The sequence below is a fragment of the Coregonus lavaretus genome (genome assembly GCF_964263955.1).
Source record: "Coregonus lavaretus genome assembly, chromosome: 3".
NCBI lineage: Eukaryota > Metazoa > Chordata > Actinopteri > Salmoniformes > Salmonidae > Coregonus > Coregonus lavaretus.
In genome coordinates this window covers 35,449,252-35,473,020 of record NC_139990.1, presented here as the reverse complement: position 1 = coordinate 35,473,020, position 23,769 = coordinate 35,449,252, and the positions used below count along the sequence as shown (strand labels likewise).

The window sequence follows — 23,769 nt, the reverse complement described above, 5'->3', positions numbered from 1 at the left end:
GATAACACTGTGAAATAGTGGGAATAGAAGATTACTTTTGCCCCTTTCCTATTTGGATGCAAGCCATCCCTCTTGTAAAACTGGGGTTCTCCCAAAAGTAGTCCAAATTGTCAATGTACTCCAAATCCATTGAGGAACAGTAGGATTTAAGCCAGTAGTGTAGCCAGAGGAGACGACTAAAGTGTTCCATTCCGTGACCTATTGTTGGTAGAGGCCCGGAAATGAAAAAACGCTTCTCTGTCTCCTTTAGCCTGTCTGTAAGCCTTCTAAAGTAATCTTCAAATTGCTTTGATTTGTGAAGATTGATGTTGTTTGTACCAACATGAATGACTACACTGTGTAAGCATTTGGGTGCTTCTCCATCACAGTGGGGACCTGTTGATGAATGTCACGAGCATGGGCTCCAGGGAAGCAGTGGGCCCTAGCTTCCGCGGCTACCACATCCCTAACTATGGAGCTCCCTATAACAACCACCACTGGAGGACGAGGACAGGGTCGCTAACTAGGCTTAGGTTGGGAAAGCAGTAAGCATAACATGCCATTTAGAGGTAGATCCCTTTGAGGGTTAAGAGCCTGCAAAAGCTCTGTCTATTTATGTAAGGAAATGGGTTACTGCCTAGCAATGCTGTTTATTTAGGCTGTAGGGAGTGTGTGATGGAGTGAGAGGTACTGTAGCTTGTTTCAGCACAGGCAGTGCAGTCTCCCCTCCCTAGATCGTATTATCACCCACTAGAGGAATGTCAAGACTGGCCGCTCATGGCACCAGAGAGAGATAAAAAAAAGGAGGGAGAGAGGGAAGAGGGCAACAGGGGCACCCTCTCTCTCTTTCTCTCCACCCCTCCAGCTGACTTCACAGTCTCGTCCTATCATGCTTTTGAAAATATGGTTCACATGACCTCCAATTTCGTTTTCTTGAACACATCAAAAAAATATATATGTAATTTAAAATAGCATGGTTACATGACGTTCATAGTTTGATCAAGAAAATCAACATTTAGCTAATCAAAAATGAATATATCAGTGGTTACATTTACAGTATTATCTTTCACCAGTTTTAGATATTTTCACTCACTTTATTTTACATCACTTAATGATTTTCGCCATAAAAGCCCCCACAGACTTGAGTATGGGGTATTCCCTCGGACCCAGCTATGAAAGCTAAGCCTAAAACCCAGGACATAACTGTAGTAAAGAGCGCACACAGTCCTTTAGGAGCGCATAACTCAGTCTGCCATCTGCATAATGGCGCGTGTGGTCTGCAGCAGCAGCAGCCGTGGCATTCAAAAAGAACAGAAAACACCAGGCTTAGCTGTGCTCGACATGGAGGGAACCAGAGCGGCTTCGAGAACAAACTCTGTACAGTTTGGGCAAGGTTTAACTCAGAGGAAGAGCCAGAGAGAAGGGCCAGTCAGCCAGTGTCCACAGCCTCACAACCCACAGTGTACCATGTAATCAGGAAGCTAGCGAGAGATTGAGTGGCCTTAAGCTCCTTCTAACATCTCCATCAGGCTGCCAGAAACGTGTGTGGTTTGAGCCCGGCCTGGCCTGGCCGCCTCCACAGGACACCACTATTGATGATGTCAGCATTACAGACGGGAACTTTCCTAAACAAAGGGAAGCCTGTGTGTTTGGTCGGAAGCTGGTGGAGGGAGGGAAGAGGAGGGGAGGGGAGGGGAGGGAGGAGGAGGTTTTGAAAGAACACACTATTTCATGATGAAAGTAACCCAGACCCCATGTCATTAAATCATTAGCACCTAATCACAGAGAAAAACATGCTACCCAGTACAGATGTGCATTCTGGTGTTTAGACACACAGGATCATACAACATGCTTAGCTAGCTACGTTCTCAGGTTCCCATTCAGCCCCACTGTAGCCTTCCTGGTTAGAATCTCAGGGTGGTTGCAAACTTTGGGGTGTTACCACACAAGGATATGTGAGAAGTTCAACTGTCCAGATACTATTTATCACATGCAAACTTTTCCTGCTGAAACCTTTGATGGCTTACTTTCTCTTCTCAATGTAGACTCAGTGGTTTATTCAGAGGTTGAAGTCAAGTCAGTGATGTGGTACAATGATTGGGAAGACCGGCCTTGTAGTCCAAGAATTACTATTACTCAATACTTCTTCTGATTCGACCATCAAAGCTACTGTGGTTTAAGCTCATGACTAAGCTTTACTGGCCACAGTACCTCACTTTGCGACTGTCTGTCTGCACTTGAGACGTAATGGAAAAGTTTCAGTCACCCTCGTCTGGACAGGAACTGACTGAACGGACTGGTCTGTCTAATAGCATACCTATGGTATTTCATTCAGAACTATGGCGTCTTTCGAATAACATCAGTCGTGTAATGATAAAACACATACCCACTAATCTATTTAAGCGCTGGCGATATAAATAGGTTGGAAAGAAAGTGATCGGAGAAATACAGTGAGCTCCAAAAGTATTGGGACAGTGACAATTTTTGTTGTTGTTTTGGCTCTGTACTCCAGCACTTTGGATTTGAAATGATACAATGACTATGAGGTTAAGTGCAGACTATCAGCTTTAATTTGAGGGTATTTTCATCCATATCGGGTGAACTGTTTAGACATTACAGCACTCTTTGTACATAGTCCCCCCATTTTAGAGGACCAAAAGTATTGGGACAAATTCCCTTATATGTGTATTAAAGTAGTAAAAAGTTAAGTATTTGGTCCCATATTCATAACACGTAATGACTACATCAAGCTTGTGACTTTACACATTTATTGGATGCATTTGCTGTCTGTTTTGGTTGTGTTTCAGATAATTTGTGCCCAATAGAAATTAATTGTAAATAATGTATTGTGTCATTTTGGAGTCACATTTTTTGTAAATAAGAATAGAATATGTTTCTAAACACTTATACATTCATGTGGATGCTACCATGATTACGGATAATCCTGAATGTATCGTGGATAATGATGAGTGAGAAAGTTACAGATGCACAAATATCATACCCACCCCCAAAACAATGCTAACCTCCCTGTTATTGTAATGGTGAGAGGTTAGAATGTCTTGGGGGTATGATATTTGTGCTTCTGTAACTTTCTCCCTCATCATTATTCATGATTCATTCAGGATTATGCGTAATCATGGTAGCATCCACATTAATGTAGAAGTGTTTAGAAAGATATATTATTCTTATTTACAATAAAAGTGACTTCAAAATGACACAATACATTATTTACCATTAATTTCTATTGGGCACAAAATAATCTGAAACACAACCAAAACAAACAGCAAATGCACAAAAACATTTTTACTTTCCCAATACGTTTGGAGCTCACTGTAGGTCGGAGAAAGTGGTAAGCCGAGAAGTGATGGGGCTAATAGTATTACATCCAGACAAGTCTATATTAGAGTATGGTATGTGAGTATAAGGAGGATAGCAGACCTGCACCACAGGGTGTCCTCCTGCCAGAGCCTTGACTGGCCCTCTGCTCCCTTCGGTCTCGTAGTGGGCACGGTGGTGAGATTTGGGCTGCACCTCGATCTGCAGGCTGTACGGCCCCGAGCTGGATGGCAGCTGCCAGTCAAGGGCTGGCAGAGATGGGCTAAGGTGGAGAGAGTATATCTCAAGTTTGCAGTGTAACAAGATGCAACTGCAGATTGTCAATGCTTTGCTTGTATATTTCTGAGTCGATTATACTTTGACCTCAATAACTTTCAGTTGTTTGGAGCTGTCAACCTTACAATTAATATTATTTCAGTCAGTCAAAGTGTTGCTTCAGCTTACCTGACATATTGCTTTAGCTTGGACCATGAGTATGGGTGCGGTGGCACATCCAGTAATCCCCCACAGTAGTTCTCCTTCTTAAAGGGCAGGCGGGAGGAGGGGTACTCATCCTGACAGAGCTCCGCGGAGCTGAGCTCCTCTCCTCCAGGCTCTACCTTCAGGCTGACTGCCCCAGGCTCCAGGCTAGTCTTCCGGGCCTTTAGAGGGATGCCCTCCACCAGGTCTGCCACACCATCTGTGGTCAGAGCGTTGATGGCTGCAACTATGGCTGAGTTGGTGTACTGGTTGGTGTTGTTAGGCATCCAAGACTCACCTGTGATGCTGAGGCGTGGGGAGGTGTGAGGGGATGGCCCGGGGGAGTGGTTGGGGGAGTAGGGGTACTTGTAGGTTGCGGTTCCGTTGAAGCTGTATTTCCTCTTTCCACCACAAGGGGAGTTGGGCCTGGAGCCCTGCTGGCCCATCCAGCTGTCGTCCGTGACACTGGTGCTGGGGGAGGTGGAGGGGGAGTGACGGGGGGAGCCCGCATGGGCGCAAGCATCACCTGGAAGGGCGAGAGAGGAGGAGCCCCTAGGTGAGACGCAGGGCGACTGCCAAGGCGAGTTCTGGGGTGAATTTTCGTAGTTATAGGAGAAGCCTGACTCGTAGGACGAGGCCTCGGAGTGACAGCTGCGTGACGACACACTGCTGGCCGGGCTGAGGCAGCTGGGATCACGGTAGCCATCTGCGTTGGGCAACGTCAGGGTCACGATGGAGTTGACCCGTTTAGCCACAGGAAGGTTGTTGCTCTCTTCAACCTTGTCCTCAGGAAACTGCCCGTAGGCTGTGATCTCAATACGAGGGCTCTCGAGGGCTGGTGCCCCATTTGGACAGATGCTAGGGGACGAGTAGTAACCCACTGTCCTCATGTCGTTGTGGGCGCCGTAGCTGGGAGGCTGGCTGATGGAGACTGAGATGGTGGAACCAGACTGGAGACTGTGGTATTGGGAAGGCAGGCAGGGGTTGCCCTGGGAGAGACTGACATTGGGGGTGTGGCTGTATGCATCTGAAAAGCAAATACATGGAATGAGTTAGAATTATGGTCCATACACACTCTCATTGGCTCACACACAAACACATACTGCAGTTGCCAGTTAATTACAAAGAATGCTGCTGCGATGGTGTTGCTCATGATGGAGTGTAAACTGCATCTACACGCTGATCCAGAAAGTAAACATGTTCCTGTATCCAAATAAGAGCAAAACCAGAGAACTCAAAACGAAATGGGTTTCCCCAATCACAGAAATAAAACTACCACCAACACACAGTTCAACACACCAGCCCTGAAAGCCACAACCTTCACAAAATAACTAAGGTGAGATATATAAAAATAAGAGCCAAAAATAATTACACTCTAAAAATAACCAAAGCCATAATTTATTTATTTATTTTACCCTTATTTTACCAGGTAAGTTGACTGAGAACGCGTTCTCATTTACAGCAATGACCTGGAGAATAGTTACAGGGGGAGGAGGGGGGATGAATAAGCCAATTGGAAAGCAGATGTAGACTATAACTTTTTTCAAATTTCACATTGCCTCTGTGAGGAAAGAAAGTATTTGATCCCCTGCTGATTTTGTAAATTTGCCCACTGACAAAGACATGATCAGTCTATAATTTTAATGGTAGGTTTATTTGAACAGTGAGAGACAGAATAACAACCAAAAAATAAAAATAAACGCATGTCAAAAATGTTATAAATTGATTTGCATTTTAATGAGGGAAATAAGTATTTGACCCCTCTGCAAAACATGACTTTATACTTGGTGGCAAAACCCTTGTTGGCAATCACAGAGGTCAGACGTTTCTTGTAGTTGGCCACCAGGTTTGCACACATCTCAGGAGGGATTTTGTTCCACTCCTCTTTGCAGATCTTCTCCAAGTCAGTAAGGTTTCGAGCCTGACGTTTGGCAACTTGAACCTTCAGCTCCCTCCACAGATTTTCTATGGGATTAAGGTCTGGAGACTGTCTAGGCCACTCCAGGACCTTCATGTGCTTCTTCTTGAGCCACTCCTTTGTTGCCTTGGCCGTGAGTTTTGGGTCATTGTCATCTGGAATAGCCATATACGACCCATTTTCAATGCCCTGGCTGAGGGAAGGAGGTTCTCACCCAAGAACTGACGGTACATGGTCCCGTCCATCGTCCCTTTGATGCAGTGAAGTTGTCCTGTCCCCTTAGCAGAAAAACACCCCCAAAGCATAATGTTTCCACCTCCATGTTTGACGGTGGGGATGGTGATCTTGGGGTCATAGGCAGCATTCCTCCTCCTCCAAACACGGCGAGTTGAGTTGATACCAAAGAGCTCGATTTTGGTCTCATCTGACCACAACACTTTCACCCAGTTCTCCTCTGAATCATTCAGATGTTCATTGGCAAACTTCAGACGGGCCTGTATATGTGCTTTCTAGAGCAGGGGGACCTTGCGGGCGCTGCAGGATTTCAGTCCTTCACGGCATAGTGTGTTACCAATTGTTTTCTTGGTGACTATAGTACCAGCTGCCTTGAGATCATTGACAAGATCCTCCCGTGTATTTCTGGGCTGATTCCTCACCGTTCTCATGATCATTGCAACTCCACGAGGTGAGATCTTGCATGGAGCCCCAGGCCGAGGGAGATTGACAGTTCTTTTGTGTTTCTTCCATTTGCGAATAATCGCACCAACTGTTGTCACCTTCTCACCAAGCTGCTTGGCGATGGTCTTGTAGCCCATTCCAGCCTTGTGTAGGTCTACAATCTTGTCCCTGACATCCTTGGATAGCTCTTTGGTCTTGGCCATGGTGGAGAGTTTGGAATCTGATTGATTGATTGCTTCTGTGGACAGGTGTCTTTTATACAGGTAACAAACTGAAATTAGGAGCACTCCCTTTAAGAGTGTGCTCCCAATCTCAGCTCGTTTCCTGTATAAAAAGACACCTGGGAGCCAGAAATCTTTCTGATTGAGAGGGGTCAAATACTTATTTCCCTCATTAAAATGCAAATCAATTTATAACATTTTTGACATGCGTTTTTCTGGATTTTTGTTGTTGTTATTCTGTCTCCCACTGTTCAAATAACCCTACCATTAAAATTATAGACTGATCATTTCTTTGTCAGTGGGCAAACGTACAAAATCAGCAGGGGATCAAATACTTTTTTCCCTCACTGTACCACAGCAATCAAAACATTGAGGAACCAAATACTATACTTTTTGTTGGCTAGTTTACTTTCAAAAGCTATAGGAAAATGTATCACCTGTGTGTGCCACATGGCTAGTTTGCTTGCATGACTAAATGTGCAAGCTCTACCCAAAAGGGGAGCCTCATGATGCCAGCCAAGATGCCAGCTCCCCCACTGGGTATTTGTATTTGCATTTATTATGGATCCCCATTAGCTGCTGCCAAGGCATCTGCTCTTCCTGGGGTCCAGCAAAATTAAGGTTCATACAATTAAAAAAACATTACAATACATTCACAACACACTGTGTGCACTCAGGCCCCTACTCCACCACTACCACATCTCTACAGTACAAAAATCCATGTGTACGTGTGTGTATAGTGCGAATGTTATCGTGTGTGTGTATGCATGTGTCTGCGCCTATGTTTGTGTTGCTTCACAGTCCTCGCTGTTCCATAACGTGTTTTTGTATCTGTTTTTTAAATCTAATTTTACTACTTGCATCAGTTACTTGATGTGGAATAGAGTTCCATGTAGTCATGGCTCTATGTAGTACTGTGCGCCTCCCATAGTCTGTTCTCGACTCGGGACTGTGAAGAGACCTCTGGTGGCATGTCTTGTGGGGTATGCATGGGTGACCGAGCTGTACGCCAGTAGCTCAAACAGACAGCTCGGTGCACCCAACATGTCAACACCTCTCATAAACACAAGTAGTGATGAAGTCAATCTCTCCTCCACTTTGAGCCAGGAGAGATCTACATGCATATTATTCATATTAGCTCTCTGTGTACATCCAAGGGCCAGCTGTGCTGCCCTGTTCTAAGCCAATTGCAATTTTCCAGGTAGCGGAATTACTTTTGCTTCCCTCCAAGCCTGGGGGCACACACATTCTAGTAGGCTTACATTGAAAATATGGCAAATAGGAGTGGCAATATCATCAGCTATTATCCTCAGTAATTTTCCACCCAAGTTGTTAGACGTATGAACCTTAATTTGGCTTGTCATTGTTGATAGACAACAATAATTTTTTCACCTCTTACGGAATTCAAAATTACAATGCTTGTCTTTCATAATTTGGTCAGATATACTTGGATGTGTAGTGTCAGCAATTGTTGCTGGCATGTCATGCCTAAGTTTGCTAATCTTGCCAATGAAAAAAATCTTTAAAGTTGTTGGCAATATCAGTTGGTTTTGTGATGAATGAGCCATCTGATTCAATGAATGATGGAGCTGAGTTTACCTTTTTTAAGGGCATAAGAGAAAGACTGACTACTCATGTGGCACAGACAGAGGAGAACGGGGGAAGGGGTGGTTAAGGGCAAAGGGATTTGAGTAATCTTACTACTGTCAGCTCTTAAGACTAGTCCAGTCTCAGACAGCATGCAGTCGCCAGAGCTCCTGTCTGCTGTGAATTAAGAGACTACTGGGGCAACCATAAAGACATGACATCAGTGCACCACCGCATGACTCCCACAACATAATCACAATGTAATAGCCTTAACATCACAGCATTGCAATGTCTTTATGCAAATTCTTGATGGATCGCATTGAAGATGCCACTTTACCAACGGGAACCACTGGTAGTTATGTGCATGCTCTCTGATTAAATTGTAGTAAATCTAGACTTGCACACTGAAACACTGTACATTTGGGGTAAATGTATCTTCAAATGGGGTGTGTTTACTCATGCAAGAAGATGCAGTGAGGCATGGATTACCAATTTGAGTAAACCTCTTGAATGTGAGCTTTGGTTCCACTACTGCCAACCCCACCACTCCTTATTCATAGGAGAGGCACCTCATAATATAATGTCGAGCTCATAATAAAGACCCATGTGTTTCAAGTTAATCATTCCTTATGGCAATCTCAACATATTTCTTATTTCAATACAAACAATGTTAGTAGGTACTTTAAATAAACATTTTGCTGAAACCAAATATTTATTTCAAAATGTAAGTAGCTACCATGAATATGATAACAATGACGTGGCCTATCAAAAATCATCTCATTATTCAGTATGCTTCATTACATTATCATACCTGTATAATAGGAGGCTATCTAAACAGAGAATAAACCCATTGACTGACACCTGAGGAGAAAATGTTGCCACTAGACAAGACAGGCAGCTATCCAATACGCAGAAGCATCTGTTCAAATGTCGATTGAATTACCGTTTATGAATGCTATATTACTCTTACACACAGTCTGACATTCAAACGTAACAGCAACAGCCTACTCACCCTCTTCAGCAGATTTCATTTTTTCTGTCATACAAGGTAACCGAACGTCTGAAATCGAACTTTGAAGACACCCGCAGGTCTGTGTTATCCAATATCCATAAAACAGCGCTTTCCCCTCCAGTGATGATGGTGATGCTCTCTCCCTATATTCTAACAAACCTCGAAACTATAACAAATGTCCTTAATGAGAAATAATAAAGAAATGTAAATTAATTAAAAAGCGACTCGAAGAAAAATACAAATCCTATCTGCAGAGTGAGAAACTTTTGGATACAATTGGATAGCGCAAAGAAATCAAAACCCTGTGTCGGGATTCAGTTTATGATTGAGAGTAAATATTATTTTAGTGCCTGATTTAAAATATTGGACTTGATTTTGTGAAAGGGAATCCTAGCTGATCTTGGTCTGTGTGACGCACTGCTTGGTTGCAGAGAGCTCCTCAGCATTATAAACCCGGGGATCACCTCCGGCGCGAGCCCACCGCCACTCGAACATTGACGCATCTCCACGTCTGACCAACCAACAGACGCGTTTAATTTAGATTCTCTCCACACTGGGGTTTCCAGCTGCTTTCAGACGTGGTTGATTAGTTGGGCTGGCAGTGTACAGTTGCAGTTCAGAGAGCGATGCGGGCTAGTGGAACATTTTATGCAATATTTAGATGTAAAGATAATGAGAAGAAAGATCAGATAGTGGATATGCCATTGTCCAGTACCACAGCTGCATCAGCTTTCAAAATCTTGTTGACCTTAAATCTATTTATGAATAAGCAGTAGCAGGAAATACATCCACATCAAATATATGCACCCTGTCCTTTCCTTATACTTGATTGTGTCCATGAGAGTATCATATACATATTTACAAGCTTGTCTATTGGGAGTGCTCTAAAAACAGTGTGCAGGATCAACATTAAACATTAATAGGGGGACACCCTTGTTAATATTTTCAATGCTTTTATTATTTTCACTCCCCCAGCTACCTTGGTCATTCGAAACCCTGCCTGCCGCTAGTCATAAATCATCCAGCATCGTTCCATCTCTTCCTTCTGGCATCATGGACAACGTCTGAGCAGTCATGGCTCATGGCATGACGGAGTGTGACATTCCATAGAAGGAATGTTCTTAATCAAGATTTATAAGCAGCTTAATCCTGGCTAATGTTTTACATTAAACCACTGCCATTTTCACCCCGATACAGACATTCATCACATAGCATAACAGCAAGCAGATGCTTGTCAGTTCAGTTAAATAGTTGCATTAAAGAGCACAAGCTTACTTTCTCCTGGAGGAAGGAATACAGAGCCATGACTACATGGAACTCTATCCCACATCAGGTAACTGATGCAAGCAGTAGAATCAGATTTTAAAAAACAGGTAAAAATACACCTTATGGAACAATGGGGACTGTGAAGAGACACACACAAGGGTATAGACACATGCATACGTACACATTGTGGAACTCTATTCCACATCAGGTAACTGATGCAAGCAGTAGAATCATATTTATAAAACAGGTAAAAATACACCTTATGGAACAACGGGGACTGTGAAGAGACACACACAAGGGTATAGACACATGCATACGTACACATTGTGATATTATTGTGTGGTGGTATTAAACATTTTGTATTGTAGATAGGTAGTGGTGTAATCATGTCATATAATGTACTGTTTTATATTTTGTTTTCTATGTAATGTAAATGCTTTAATATGTTTGGACCCCAGGAAGAGTAGCTGCTGCCTTGGCAGCAGCTAATGGGGATCCCTAATAAATACAAATACAGTATGAGGACCAGGTGATCTGAACCAAACATGCACGAGCTTAGCTTGGCTCTGATTTGAAGCTAGATAAATATGGGTGCTACTGCATCTTCAAACATCATACTGGATGACTTCCTTCTGATCTTCTAATGGATGTTGCTGAACTTGCAAGAGCAAATCATCACTTTCCCACTTCCTTTGACTGAACAACTAAATGCATGTCTGCTGGACAAGAAACCCATAATTATCTGTAGTTACAAACAGTATAAGGGACGTATAAAGTTAGTGCCATACCCATTAATTTGGCACTGGGAATTTTCTTAAACCTTTTTTCTTATTTCCATAGAGAAGTATCTATGGTGGTGTACAGTATACTTATCCAGTATAAGTCTCCTGAGTGGCGCAGTGGTCTAAGGCACTCCATCGCAGTGCTAGCTGTGCCACTAGAGATCCTGGTTCGAATCCAATTGTGCACCGCCCATGAGTCTCCCGGTCGCAGCCGGCCGGGGTAGGGTAGGGAATGGCCGGCAGGGATGTAGTTCAGTTGGTAGAGCATGGCGTTTGCAACGCCAGGGTTGTGGGTTCGTTTCCCACGGGGAATGTATTCACTAACTGTAAGTCGCTCTGGATAAGAGCGTCTACTAAAATGTAAAATGTTATCCAACCTCATAATTCAGTCAGCTATCTTTGGCTGGTCTGGACATCTCAGCGCTTTGGGCTGTCTATCACATTGTGACTCTCTAAGAGTCTACCCATCTCTGGAAGTGGGAATCTCTACAAATCAGCTACGTAATCAGCTGCTCCATACAATGTCTTCACACTGTCGATAGATAATGAAATTGGACAGGTGTCTCTCAGAACACATCACTGCTTGCCAACAACTTGATGGTTCTCCAATTTCATTATCTATCGACAGTGTGAAGACATTTACACCTCATTCAGATGTTGAAGTTGCACTTTTCAGAGTAGGTCATGATACTGGTACTTCACTCAAATTATTTCTCTACTCAACAATGCGCTGTGAACGCCAAATGTACACAAAGAAATGTTGGGTCAATAATGACCCAATTTGGGTCATTTCTGTGACCCAGCATTGCGTTATTTTCTCCCAGCACTGTTGGGTTACATGAATGACCCAACATGTTTGGTTACTTGATTTTCCCAAAAATGTGGTTATTTTGACCCAGCAGTGGGTTATTTGTTTTCACCTCTATTACAGAATCTGTTAATTTTTTAAAGGAACAAATAATTCTAACAATATCAAATCAATGTTAAGACATTACTACACAGTCTATAACATTCTTAAAATGACATATGACAAATTGTAGATAATTGTAGATTTTTTCTGATATTAATTTCAGCTACAAAATGAAGTCACGCAAAATATAACAAATAAGGAACACACAAACAAACTTTAGAAGCACAATCCATAATTTGAAAATCACAGCAGCCCTACCAGTTAAAGCTGAGGAATGGGGCTGAAGAAAAGTAAACAAATTAATATGACATTTTGTTAAAAAAATATAAAAAAATAAATGAAACTGTCTTCTGCTCCAGAGCCTGATGGTGAATGCCAGGGAGTAGAGGCGATTGTCCCCGAGAGTCAGAACGAAGGGTTTGGGTCTCTTGTTCTTTTGGTCGCCTGGCAGAGATATTCAGCCATATTGGTTCCAACCTGAGGATTAGAGAATGATTAAAATGTTGAACAATAATCAAGACGCTCATCACACTCTTGCACAAGCCCATGCGTGCACACACAAATTGTGGCATTTCCTATTGTTCAGAACATGTTACACTCCTATACAGTCTATTGCTGTGTGTAGGATGTTAATATGCATTGAGTTGAGTCCAGCCACTTCGTGTGTGGTTTACAGCAGGGGTGGGAAGAGTAATGAAATATCCTACTCAAGTAAAAGTACTGTTACTTCAATGAAAATGTACTCAAGTAGAAGTAAAACTGCTCGTAAAAAAACTACTCAAGTAAAATAAGCTAATTTAAAAAGTGACTTTTAAAATAAAAACATTGAACTTGACAATTAGCAAATTTCACTAAGGTTTCCTGAACGTTGTTACACATGGTCGTTCTCATGGATTAAATTGAAAAAGGGAGAGGAAATTAATGTACAGTAGGAACTACGTTCATTTATTTTATGAGTTGCAACAAGACATCTGTATTAATATACTATTAACATTTGAAAATATATTAAACATTCAAAGAAATTACAATCAGTGGTAGAAAGAGTACTGAAATATCTTACTCAAGTAGAAGTACTGTTAGTTTAATGAACTTTTACACAAGTAGAAGTAAAATGACTGACTTTAAAGTACTTGGAAAAGCTAATAAATTACAGTAACGAGATAATTTGTAATTAGTTACTTCCCACCTCTGGTTTACAGTATTCAAAATTCCACATGTATACTTACGCTACAATATGACTTTCGGGCCTCAATGAGTGGGCAGGCTTCTTTCCAACTCCTTACACTGGTGGTGGGAGAAACACTCTCAGGAACACGTAATCTTTAGTATCTGGGGGACAAAGACATAACAAGGTGTTAGTGGACAGTCAAAATTGATAAACGTGGATGAACATTTGAGACAACTTTCATTTCAATATGTAGCTACCTGCACTCAGTACACTGGTGGTGGGGGAAACACTCTGGGCCATGCAGCCTCTAGTATCTGGGTGACAAAGACAAAGTTAACATAGTTTAAGTGGCGAGTCAAAAATGTATAGCCTAAACTTGGATGAACAATTATCTAGCTAGCTACCTGATGTGAAACAATGCACCACACAGTAATGTTAACGTTAGGCTAACAGAAGACAAGCTTTCTACAGGCATTGAAATAGCTACCTAGCTAAACTTCAACAAAAAATGTTGCTACCACACGCAGCACAGGAAAATAGCTTGCTAGTTAGCTAGCCAGCAAAGTTGGCAAACTTTTGAGCTAGCATGCATGGGGTCGTTTGCAAGTTAACATTATCTAAAATTGTCAATGACTGAGATAATATGTAATTATGATAGCTAGGTTTATTTAACCTGAATGGATAATTTGTAATGTTAGCTTGCCTTTTGGTCAGCCACAACGCCTTGCCCATTTGTCAGTCAAAAGGTAATTCCACTCAGCGACTACTGAACTGTCTGGTAGACTTGCTACAGCTGCAACCAATCCTTATTTAGGACCTTGCCAGATAACTTTGATCTTCTAGATTTGGCGGGAGAATTAACCCACTGACTGGGTCATATCTCAATAACCCAACATCAATAACCCAGCATTAACAACCCAACCAGAGGAGGCTGGTGGTAGGAGCTATAGGAGGACGGGCTCATTGTAATGGCTGGAAGGGAATAATGGAAGGAGTCAAATGTGGTTTCCATATGTTCGGTGTTTGATACCATTCCATCTATTCCATTCCATTCCAGCCATTACAATGTGCCCGTTCTTCAATAGCTCCTCCCACCAGCCTCCTATGAACCCAACCTTGCTCTTTTTAAAGAAAACAACCCAACTAAGTTACCCAATGCCTGCAACCCAGCAAATGGGTCATCCAAAGTAAAACTACTCGTGTAAAAATGGGTCATCCAAACAACCCAGCATTTTTTTTCTTTTTAGAGTGTAATAGCTCCTCTCACCCATGGGGAGGGGATCCCATTTCAATAGAGTATATTAGAGTATCCTTATGAATGACGACCCTTGTGTTGCAGCCTGGTCTCATAGACTAGACGTAACATAGTAAATGTAAATCCGGTATAACCAAATTAGTATGATGTTTTATGTTTGGTATGGTTACATAAGACAGATGGTTACTTAAGGCAAAAACGAAAGTAGGGTGGGTGGTCCGGGTGGATGGGTGGGTGTATAATGCGAACATCTAGCAACCCAAAGGTTGCGAGTTTGAATCTCATTACGTACAACTTAAGCATTTAGAAACTTTTCAACTACTCACTACTTTTTAGCTACTTTGCAACTACTTAGCATGTTAGCTAACCCTTCCCCTAACCATAACTTTAACCCTTTTAGCTAACCCTAACCCTTTAACCTGACTCCTAAAGTTAACTGTAACCTTCACCCTAACCCAGTTTACGTTATCCAGCTATCTATAATTCGTAACATATCCTACCTTTTGCAAATTCGTAACATACATTACTTTTTGGAAATTCTTAACATATTGTATGTTTGAAAATTCATAACATACAATACGAATTGTAATTCGTAACATATTATACAAAATCGGTGACGGATAGAAATTAATACATACCATACGAAACGTAACACTAAATGGAGTGTCTCGGATTGATGTACATAATAATACAAAATGCTCTGAGACCAGGTTGCAGCCAGCCAGCAAGCCAGCCCAGCCAGCCGTGAAATGGTAGCTGTCTATTTCATCATGGGGACATTGGCTCTGCGCACTCCCCCATTCATTTAAAGAGCCCCCGTTATTTCTTTGACCTCATGGAAATCTCTCTCCCAAAGGCATGGGGCCTAATTGTGGCAGAGAGTATCATTGCTCCCCCTGCTCTCCAGCTATGTGTAACAAACATATGCTGCAGTAAACACTTCCCCCATCTGCAGTTAATAAATAGCACAGCTGTTGCTGATTGACGCGCAGCTCCAACTATATCAGGGCAGCGTCGGATCACTGTGGTTTTCCCACCCATGCCTGCTCCTGGTTAGCAGGCACTCTGGTCAGTTACCACTACAGGACCATCCCCGAAAGCAGGATACTGTAACTAAGAACAGATAATCAAAATCAAATTTAATTTGTCGCATGCGCCAAATACATCAGGTGTAGACCTTACCGTGAAATGCTTACTTACAAGCCCTTAACCAACAATGCAGTTTTAAGAAAATAGAGTTAAGACAATATTGTGACTATGCATAGATAATAAACAGCGAGTGGCAGCAGGGGAAGGGGTCAATGCAAATAGTACGGGTGGCCATTTGATTAATTGTTCAGCAGTAATGGGGAACAATGCAAGTGTCTTGTCTTAGTGGTGTAGTCGCTACTACAAGACCCACTACTTTATTAACATTCTGATGTAGTAGCAGGTCTACCCCAGCAGACCCACCACTACATTATCAAAGCTCACTTTCATTAGCTGTTTTATGGGCTTGATACATACATTACTTACATTTCAATAATTCATATGGATTTTGCAGATCAAGTCAAGTGCATTCCTCAAAAGTTCAAAAGGACTGGGACCCTCACATCTGTGGAATTTCTTCCCAAAGACTACTACACACTACAGTTCAGTAAGGTTTATGGAGAGTCTTTTGGCTGAACCCTACAAGGGATTATGACAAACAAACAGTGCCAAACAACCCCAAAACCTCCCCTTACCCACCCCCCTCTCTCTGGCAGCCCTTCAGTCTGGACAGAGTAGGGCCCTATGAGGGGGGTCTCTGATGTCACAAACCTACTCACCTCGCCTGCTGTTCCATATCTGGCCTCAACCGTTTGGTGGGTTAACATCCCTGGTATGACGTGGGTTGGCCGGTGCATAGTGGAAAAGACCTTGACTCGCATTTCTTTCCATAGCGCTTGCCCTAAATCCAGTGCCCGGCTTTATTTGTCTATGGACAAAAACATGGTAGAAAATGCCAACATTGAACAGATTTCCAAACAGAGCTATGATCAACACAAATGTTGGCCATGCTGCTGAATCACCTGTTTGTTTTGGAAATATGAATTGGGAGGAAATGGAATATCCCTGAATCTGTGTTCGTGTGCAGAGAGGTTTTCTTTCCATAACTAGCAACAAATTAATCATGACTGGGATTTTATGTGTTTCTTGATGCAATATCATAAACATTTTAAATTATCTTTCCAATTACAAGTACTGTAGCAAAGTTAAAATGGTTACAGCACAATGACCATAATAATTGCGAAAAACTACATGTTATTTTGTCATCTGGATAGGGAAGGGTTAGGAGTGGGTTGGAAAGGCTGGTAGATGGATGGAGGGGTTGAAGGGTGCACTGCCCACCCTCCGCCCTCCCTCCCACTCAGCCTTCCTGTCTCCCATCAATGCACTCCTTTTTTCTCTGGCGCTGCAACGGAATCCCCCAGTCCATTTCCTGTTGTGTAGGGTGGTTGCCAGGTAACAATGGCAGGCCTCCAGTGGAGAGGGAGTTTTCTGAAGCAGCGATTCCCCAAAGGCTGAGAGAGCACTCACAGTGAGTGGGGCTCAGCTTATAGGGCTAACGGCCCCAAAGCCAGCATGAAGCCCAGACACAACACTGACCAACAGCTCCCTAACACTGCACTAAACACAACCTCCACTAAACACACAGTATGCTTCAGCATTTTAATAGGTGTTAACAGATCTTCCTTTCCTTGAGCACACAGAATTTCCCTATCTTACAGAGTATAGTGGAAATACTGTCAATGTCAGACTACTATACTGAGACATCTTCTTTAAGCATTCCTAAACTCAACTCCTGCCAGAAGCCTGGGCATTATATCTGGTAATTTCTTCTATATTGGCACCGGAGGGGATGGCTGCCGTTTTACGGGCTCCTAACCAATTGTGCTATTTTGTTTGTTTTTTCGCATTGTTTGTAACTTATTTTGTACATAATGTTGCTGCTACCGTCTCTTATGACCGAAAAGAGCTTCTGGATATCAGAACAGCGATTACTCACCTCGAACTGGACAAAGATTTTTTTTTTTATGAGTCCGACGCGAAGAATATACTGCTTCCCCGAGACCAGGCCCAAATCCCCGTCATTCACGTGACGAAAAGACTGAAATACAGGGGGAGGAGATCGGGGTGCCTTGTGAGAATTCGTCGGCGAGTGGGTAACCTGCCTCTACCATCCGTTCTATTGGCCAACGTGCAATCATTGAAAAATAAACTGTATGATCTCCGTTCGAGATTATCCTACCAACGGGATATTAAAAACTGTAATATCTTATGTTTTACCGAGTCGTGGCTGAACGACGACACGGATAATATAAAGCTGGCTAGGTTTTCCGTGCATCGGCAGGACATAACAGCTACCTCTGGTAAGACGAGGGGTGTGGGTGTGTGTCTATTTGTCAATAACAGCTGGTGCGCAATGTCTAATATTAAAGAAGTCTCGAGGTACTGCTCGCCAGAGGTAGAATACCTCATGATAAGCTGTAGACCACACTATCTACCAAGAGAGTTTTCATCTATATTATTCATAGCCGTCTATTTACCACCACAAACCGATGCTGGCACTAAGACCGCACCCAACGAGCGATAAGCAAACAAAGAAAATGCCATAAGCAAACAAGAAAATGCTCATCCAGATGCGGCGCTACTAGTGGCCGGGGACTTTAATGCAGGTAAACTTAAATCAGTTTAACCTAATTTCTACCAGCATGTCACATGTGCAACCAGAGGAAAAAAAATTCTACACCACCTTTACTCCACACACAGAGACGCATACAAAGCTCTCCCTCGCCCTCCATTTGGCAAATCTGACCATAATTCTATCCTCCTGATTCCTGCTTACAAGCAAAAACTAAAGCAGGAAGTACCAGTGACTCGCTCAATATGGAAGTGGTCAGATGACGCGGATGCTACGCTACAGGACTGTTTTAATAGCACAGACTGGAATCTGTTCTAGGATTCATCCAATGGCATTGAGGAGTATACCACCTCAGTCAACGGCTTTATCAATAAGTGCATCGATGATATCGTCCCCACAGTGACCGTGCATACATACAGTGGGGGAAAAAAGTATTTAGTCAGCCACCAATTGTGCAAGTTCTCCCACTTAAAAAGATGAGAGAGGCCTGTAATTTTCATCATAGGTACACGTCAACTATGATAGACAAAATGAGAAAAAAAATCCTGAAAATCACATTGTAGGATTTTTAATGAATTTATTTGCAAATTATGGTGGAAAATAAGTATTTGGTCAATAACAAAAGTTTCTCAATACTTTGTTATATACCCTTTGTTGGCAATGACACAGGTCAAACGTTTTCTGTAAGTCTTCACAAGGTTTTGACACACTGTTGCTGGTATTTTGGCCCATTCCTCCATGCAGATCTCCTCTAGAGCAGTGATGTTTTGGGGCTGTCGCTGGGCAACACGGACTTTCAACTCCCTCCAAAGATTTTCTATGGGGTTGAGATCTGGAGACTGGCTAGGCCACTCCAGGACCTTGAAATGCTTCTTACGAAGCCACTCCTTCGTTGCCCGGGCGGTGTGTTTGGGATCATTGTCATGCTGAAAGACCCAGCCACGTTTCATCTTCAATGCCCTTGCTGATGGAAGGAGGTTTTCACTCAAAATCTAATGGCCCCATTCATTCTTTCCTTTACACGGATCAGTCGTCCTGGTCCCTTTGCAGAAAAACAGCCCCAAAGCATGATGTTTCCACCCCCATGCTTCACAGTAGGTATGGTGTTCTTTGGATGCAACTCAGCATTCTTTGTCCTCCAAACACGACGAGTTGAGTTTTTACCAAAAAGTTCTATTTTGGTTTCATCTGACCATATGACATTCTCCCAATCCTCTTCTGGATCATCCAAATGCACTCTAGCAAACTTCAGACGGGCCTGGACATGTACTGGCTTAAGCAGGGGGACACGTCTGGCACTGCAGGATTTGAGCCCCTGGCGGCGTAGTGTGTTACTGATGGTAGGCTTTGTTACTTTGGTCCCTGCTCTCTGCAGGTCATTCACTAGGTCCCCCGTGTGGTTCTGGGATTTTTGCTCACCGTTCTTGTGATCATTTTGACCCCACGGGGTGAGATCTTGCGTGGAGCCCCAGATCGAGGGAGATTATCAGTGGTCTTGTATGTCTTCCATTTCCTAATAATTGCTCCCACAGTTGATTTCTTCAAACCAAGCTGCTTACCTATTGCAGATTCAGTCTTCCCAGCCTGGTGCAGGTCTACAATTTTGTTTCTGGTGTCCTTTGACAGCTCTTTGGTCTTGGCCATAGTGGAGTTTGGAGTGTGACTGTTTGAGGTTGTGGACAGGTGTCTTTTATACTGATAACACGTTCAAACAGGTGCCATTAATACAGGTAACGAGTGGAGGACAGAGGAGCCTCTTAAAGAAGAAGTTACAGGTCTGTGAGAGCCAGAAATCTTGCTTGTTTGTAGGTGACCAAATACTTATTTTCCACCATAATTTGCAAATAAATTCATTAAAAATCCTACAATGTGATTTTCTGGAATTTTTTTCTCTCAATTTGTCTGTCATAGTTGACGTGTACCTATGATGAAAATTACAGGCCTCTCTCATCTTTTGAAGTGGGAGAACTTGCACAATTGGTGGCTGACTAAATACTTTTTTCCCCCACTGTATCCCAACCAGAAGCCATGGATTACAGGCAACATCTGCACCGAGCTAAAGGCTAGAGCTGCCACTTTCAAGGAGCGGGACACTAATCTGAACGCTTATAGGAAATCCCGCTATGCCCTCAGATGAACCATCAAACAGGCAAAGCATCAAAACAGGACTAAGATTGAATCCTACAACACTGGCTCTGACGCTCGTCGGATGTGGCAGGGCTTGCAAACTATTACGGACTACAAAGGGTAACCCAGCCACGAGCTGCCCAGTGATGCAAGCCTACCAGACGACCTAAATACCTTTTATGCTGGCTTCGAGGCAGCAAACACTGACGCATGCATGAGAGCACCAACTGTTCCGGACGACTGTGTGATCACGCTCTCCGTAGCCGATGTGAGCAAGACCTTTAAACAGGTCAACATTCACAAGGCCGTGGGGCCAGACGGATTACCAGGACGTGTACTCAGAGCATGCGCCGACCAACTGGCAAGTGTTTTCACTGACATTTTCAACCTCTCCCTGATCGAGTCTGTAATACCTACATGTTTCAAGCAGACCACCATAGTCCCTGTGCCCAAGAAAGCAAAGGTAACCTCCCTAAATGACTACCGCCCGTAGCAATCATGTCCGTAGCCATGAAGTGCTTTGAAAGGCTGGTCATGACTCACATCAACACCATCATCCCGGAAACCCTAGACCCACTCCAATTCGCATACCGCCCCAACAGATCCACAGATTACGCCATCTCAATCGCACTCCACACTGCCCTTTCCCACATGGACAAAAGGAACACCAATGTGAGAAGGCTGTTTATTGACTACAGCTCAGCGTTCAACACCATAGTGCCCACAAAGCTCATCACTAAGCTATGGACCCTGGGACTAAACACCTGCCTCTGCAACTGGATCCTGGATGGGCCACCCCTAGGTGGTAAGGGTAAACAACAACACATCTGCCATGCTGATCCTCAATACTGGGGCCCCTCAAGGGTGTGTTCTTAGTCCCCTCCTGTATTCCCTGTTCACCCATGACTGTGTGGCCAAGCAAGACTCCAACACCATCATTAAGTTTGCTGACGACACAACAGTGTTAGGCCTGATCACCGACAAAGATGAGACAGCCTATAGGGAGGAGGTCAGAGACCTGGCAGTGTGGTGCCAGGACAACAACCTCTCCCTCAACATGAGCAAGACAAAGGAGCTGATCGTGGACTACCGGAAAAGGAGGGCCAAACAGGCCCCCATTAACATTGAAGCGGCTGTAGTGGAGCAGGTTGAGAGTTCCAAATTCCTTGGTGTCCACATCACCAACGAACTATCATGGTCCAAATACACCAAGACAGTCGTGAAGAGGGCACGACAACACCTTTTCCCCCTCAGGAGACTGAAAAGATTTTACATGGGTCCCCAGATCCTCAAAAAGTTTGACAGCTGCACCATCGAGAGCATCCTGACCGGTTGCATCACCGCCTGGTATGGCAACTGCTCGGCATCCGACCATATGGCGCTACAGATGGTAGTGCGTACGGCCCAGTACATCACTGGGGCCAAGCATCCTACCATCCAGGACCTATATACTAGGCGGTGTCAGAGGAAGGCCCAAAGAATTGTCAAAGACGCCTGTCACCCAAGTCATAGACTGTTCTCTCTGCTACCGCACAGCAAGCGGTACCGGAGGGCCAAGTCTAGGTCCAAAAGGTTCCTTAACAGCTTCTACCCCCAAGCCATAAGACTGCTGAACAATTAATAAAATGGCCAACCGGACTATTTACATTGACACCCTCCCCCCCTTTGTTTTTACACTGCTGCTACTCGCTGTTTATTATCTATGCATAGTCACTTTACCCCTACCAACATGTACAAATTACCTCGACTAACCTGTACCCCCGCACATTGACTCGGTACCGGTACCCCCTGTATATAGCCTTGTTATTGTTATTTTATTGTGTAACTTTTTATTTTGTTTTTTACTTTAGTTTATTTAGTAAATATTTTCTTAACTCTATTTCTTGAGTTAATAAACTCTACTGCATTGTTGGTTAAGGGCTTGTAAGAAAGCATTTCACGGTAAGGTCTACAACTGTTGTATTCGGCCATGTGACTTGTGTTGGTCACTCCTAGAAGAAACCCAGTCAAATGGAATAAGGCATTTGGCCATTTAGTAACAAGATACAGTAGCATAGTAGCATAATGGTAGGTCTTTCCAGCATATAAAAAGCAGAAAATGTAATAGAAAATACACATTGGACAAAATGTTCCTCCACACATCTAACATTTCTGCAATGTTTTAGTATTACACCCAGGGGATGGCTAACATAATTTTGTCAAGAAATGTCAAATAGATGCATCATCATGCAGCACTTAAAATTCTCTCATCTCACAACCATCTTACAAAAACAGACATTTACATTTTAGTAATTTAGCAGACGCTCTTATCCAGAGCGACTTACAGTTAGTGAGTGCATATATTTTCATACTGGTCCCCTGACGTATTGATATGAATTCTCTGTTTACTGTCAAATCTAATTTGGACACTTTTACAGCTCTTTGATAATTTGCTCCAATTCTCCCTTAGTTTGTGCTGATAAATGACTGATGCTCCCTAGGATCTTCTATTTCATTATTTTTTTGTGTAATTTTTACCCACTCGTTCTCCCCAATTTCGTGATTACGATCTTGTCTCATTGCTGCAACTCCCCAACGGACTCGGGGAGGTCGAGTCATGCGTCCTCCGAAACATGACCCGCCAAGCCGTGCTTCTTAACACCCGCTCGCTTAACCCGGAAGCCAGCTGCACCAATGTGTCGGAGGAAACACCGTTCAACTGACGACCGAAGTCAGCCTGCGGGCGTCCGGCCAGCCACAAGGAGTCGCTAGAGCGCGATGAGCCAAGTAAAGCCCCCCCAGCCAAACCCTCCCCTAACCCGGACGACGCTGGGCCAATTGTGCGCCACTCTATGGGATCAAACCCCAGGCTGTAGTGACACCACAACACTGCGATGCAGTGCCTTAGACCGCTGTGCCGCTCGGGAGGCCCAGATTTTATTTCATTCTAATGGCGGTAACTATATTATTGAGAGTAATGGGCTTACAGTAGCTTTGACATTATGCACTCACCTGTGTAGACTTTCCACAACACGTGTACATTAGTCCGTTTTTTCAGATTTGACTGCCAAACCTGTAGACTAACAAAGAAAACATTCAAACTAGGGAGTCAGAGAACACATTAGCTAGTTGTGTTGTTAAGCAAAAAAGGCCACAAAATGATCAAGCTGATTCGCAGTGCCTGAAACCCTTTATCTCAGCATCCTCTCTTTAGTATAATGCATTGTCAAGTACACCAGCAGTATTGCCATTTTCCAAATAACCACATAGAAAAGTATATTCTTTCTACTTACAGTACCTTTTCCTCTTTGTGAATGTGAAGCTGTGTGTAAAAACAACAGGGAGATGAAAGTGGAGGTTTCCTAACATGAACCATCAGACCATCACATTCATCGCTGGGTCACCCACCATCCAGTGTTTCCTAGTGC

At 43.3% G+C, this 23,769-nt stretch overlaps 1 protein-coding gene across 1 annotated transcript in view; it reads right to left on the bottom strand.

Moving 5' to 3' along the window:
• Nucleotides 1–9,209, bottom strand: part of LOC311114247 (nuclear factor of activated T-cells, cytoplasmic 1-like) — a gene marked incomplete at both ends in the record, with an annotated part of 76,411 nt that extends 67,202 nt beyond the window's left edge. Inside the window, 3 exons of the mRNA XM_084157167.1 lie at nt 3,418–3,577; nt 3,760–4,801; nt 9,191–9,209. Coding sequence (XP_084013293.1) covers nt 3,418–3,577; nt 3,760–4,801; nt 9,191–9,209 — 1,221 coding nt within the window. The remainder of the gene's footprint in view (nt 1–3,417; nt 3,578–3,759; nt 4,802–9,190) is intronic.
• Between the last annotated feature and the right edge of the window lie 14,560 nt (nt 9,210–23,769).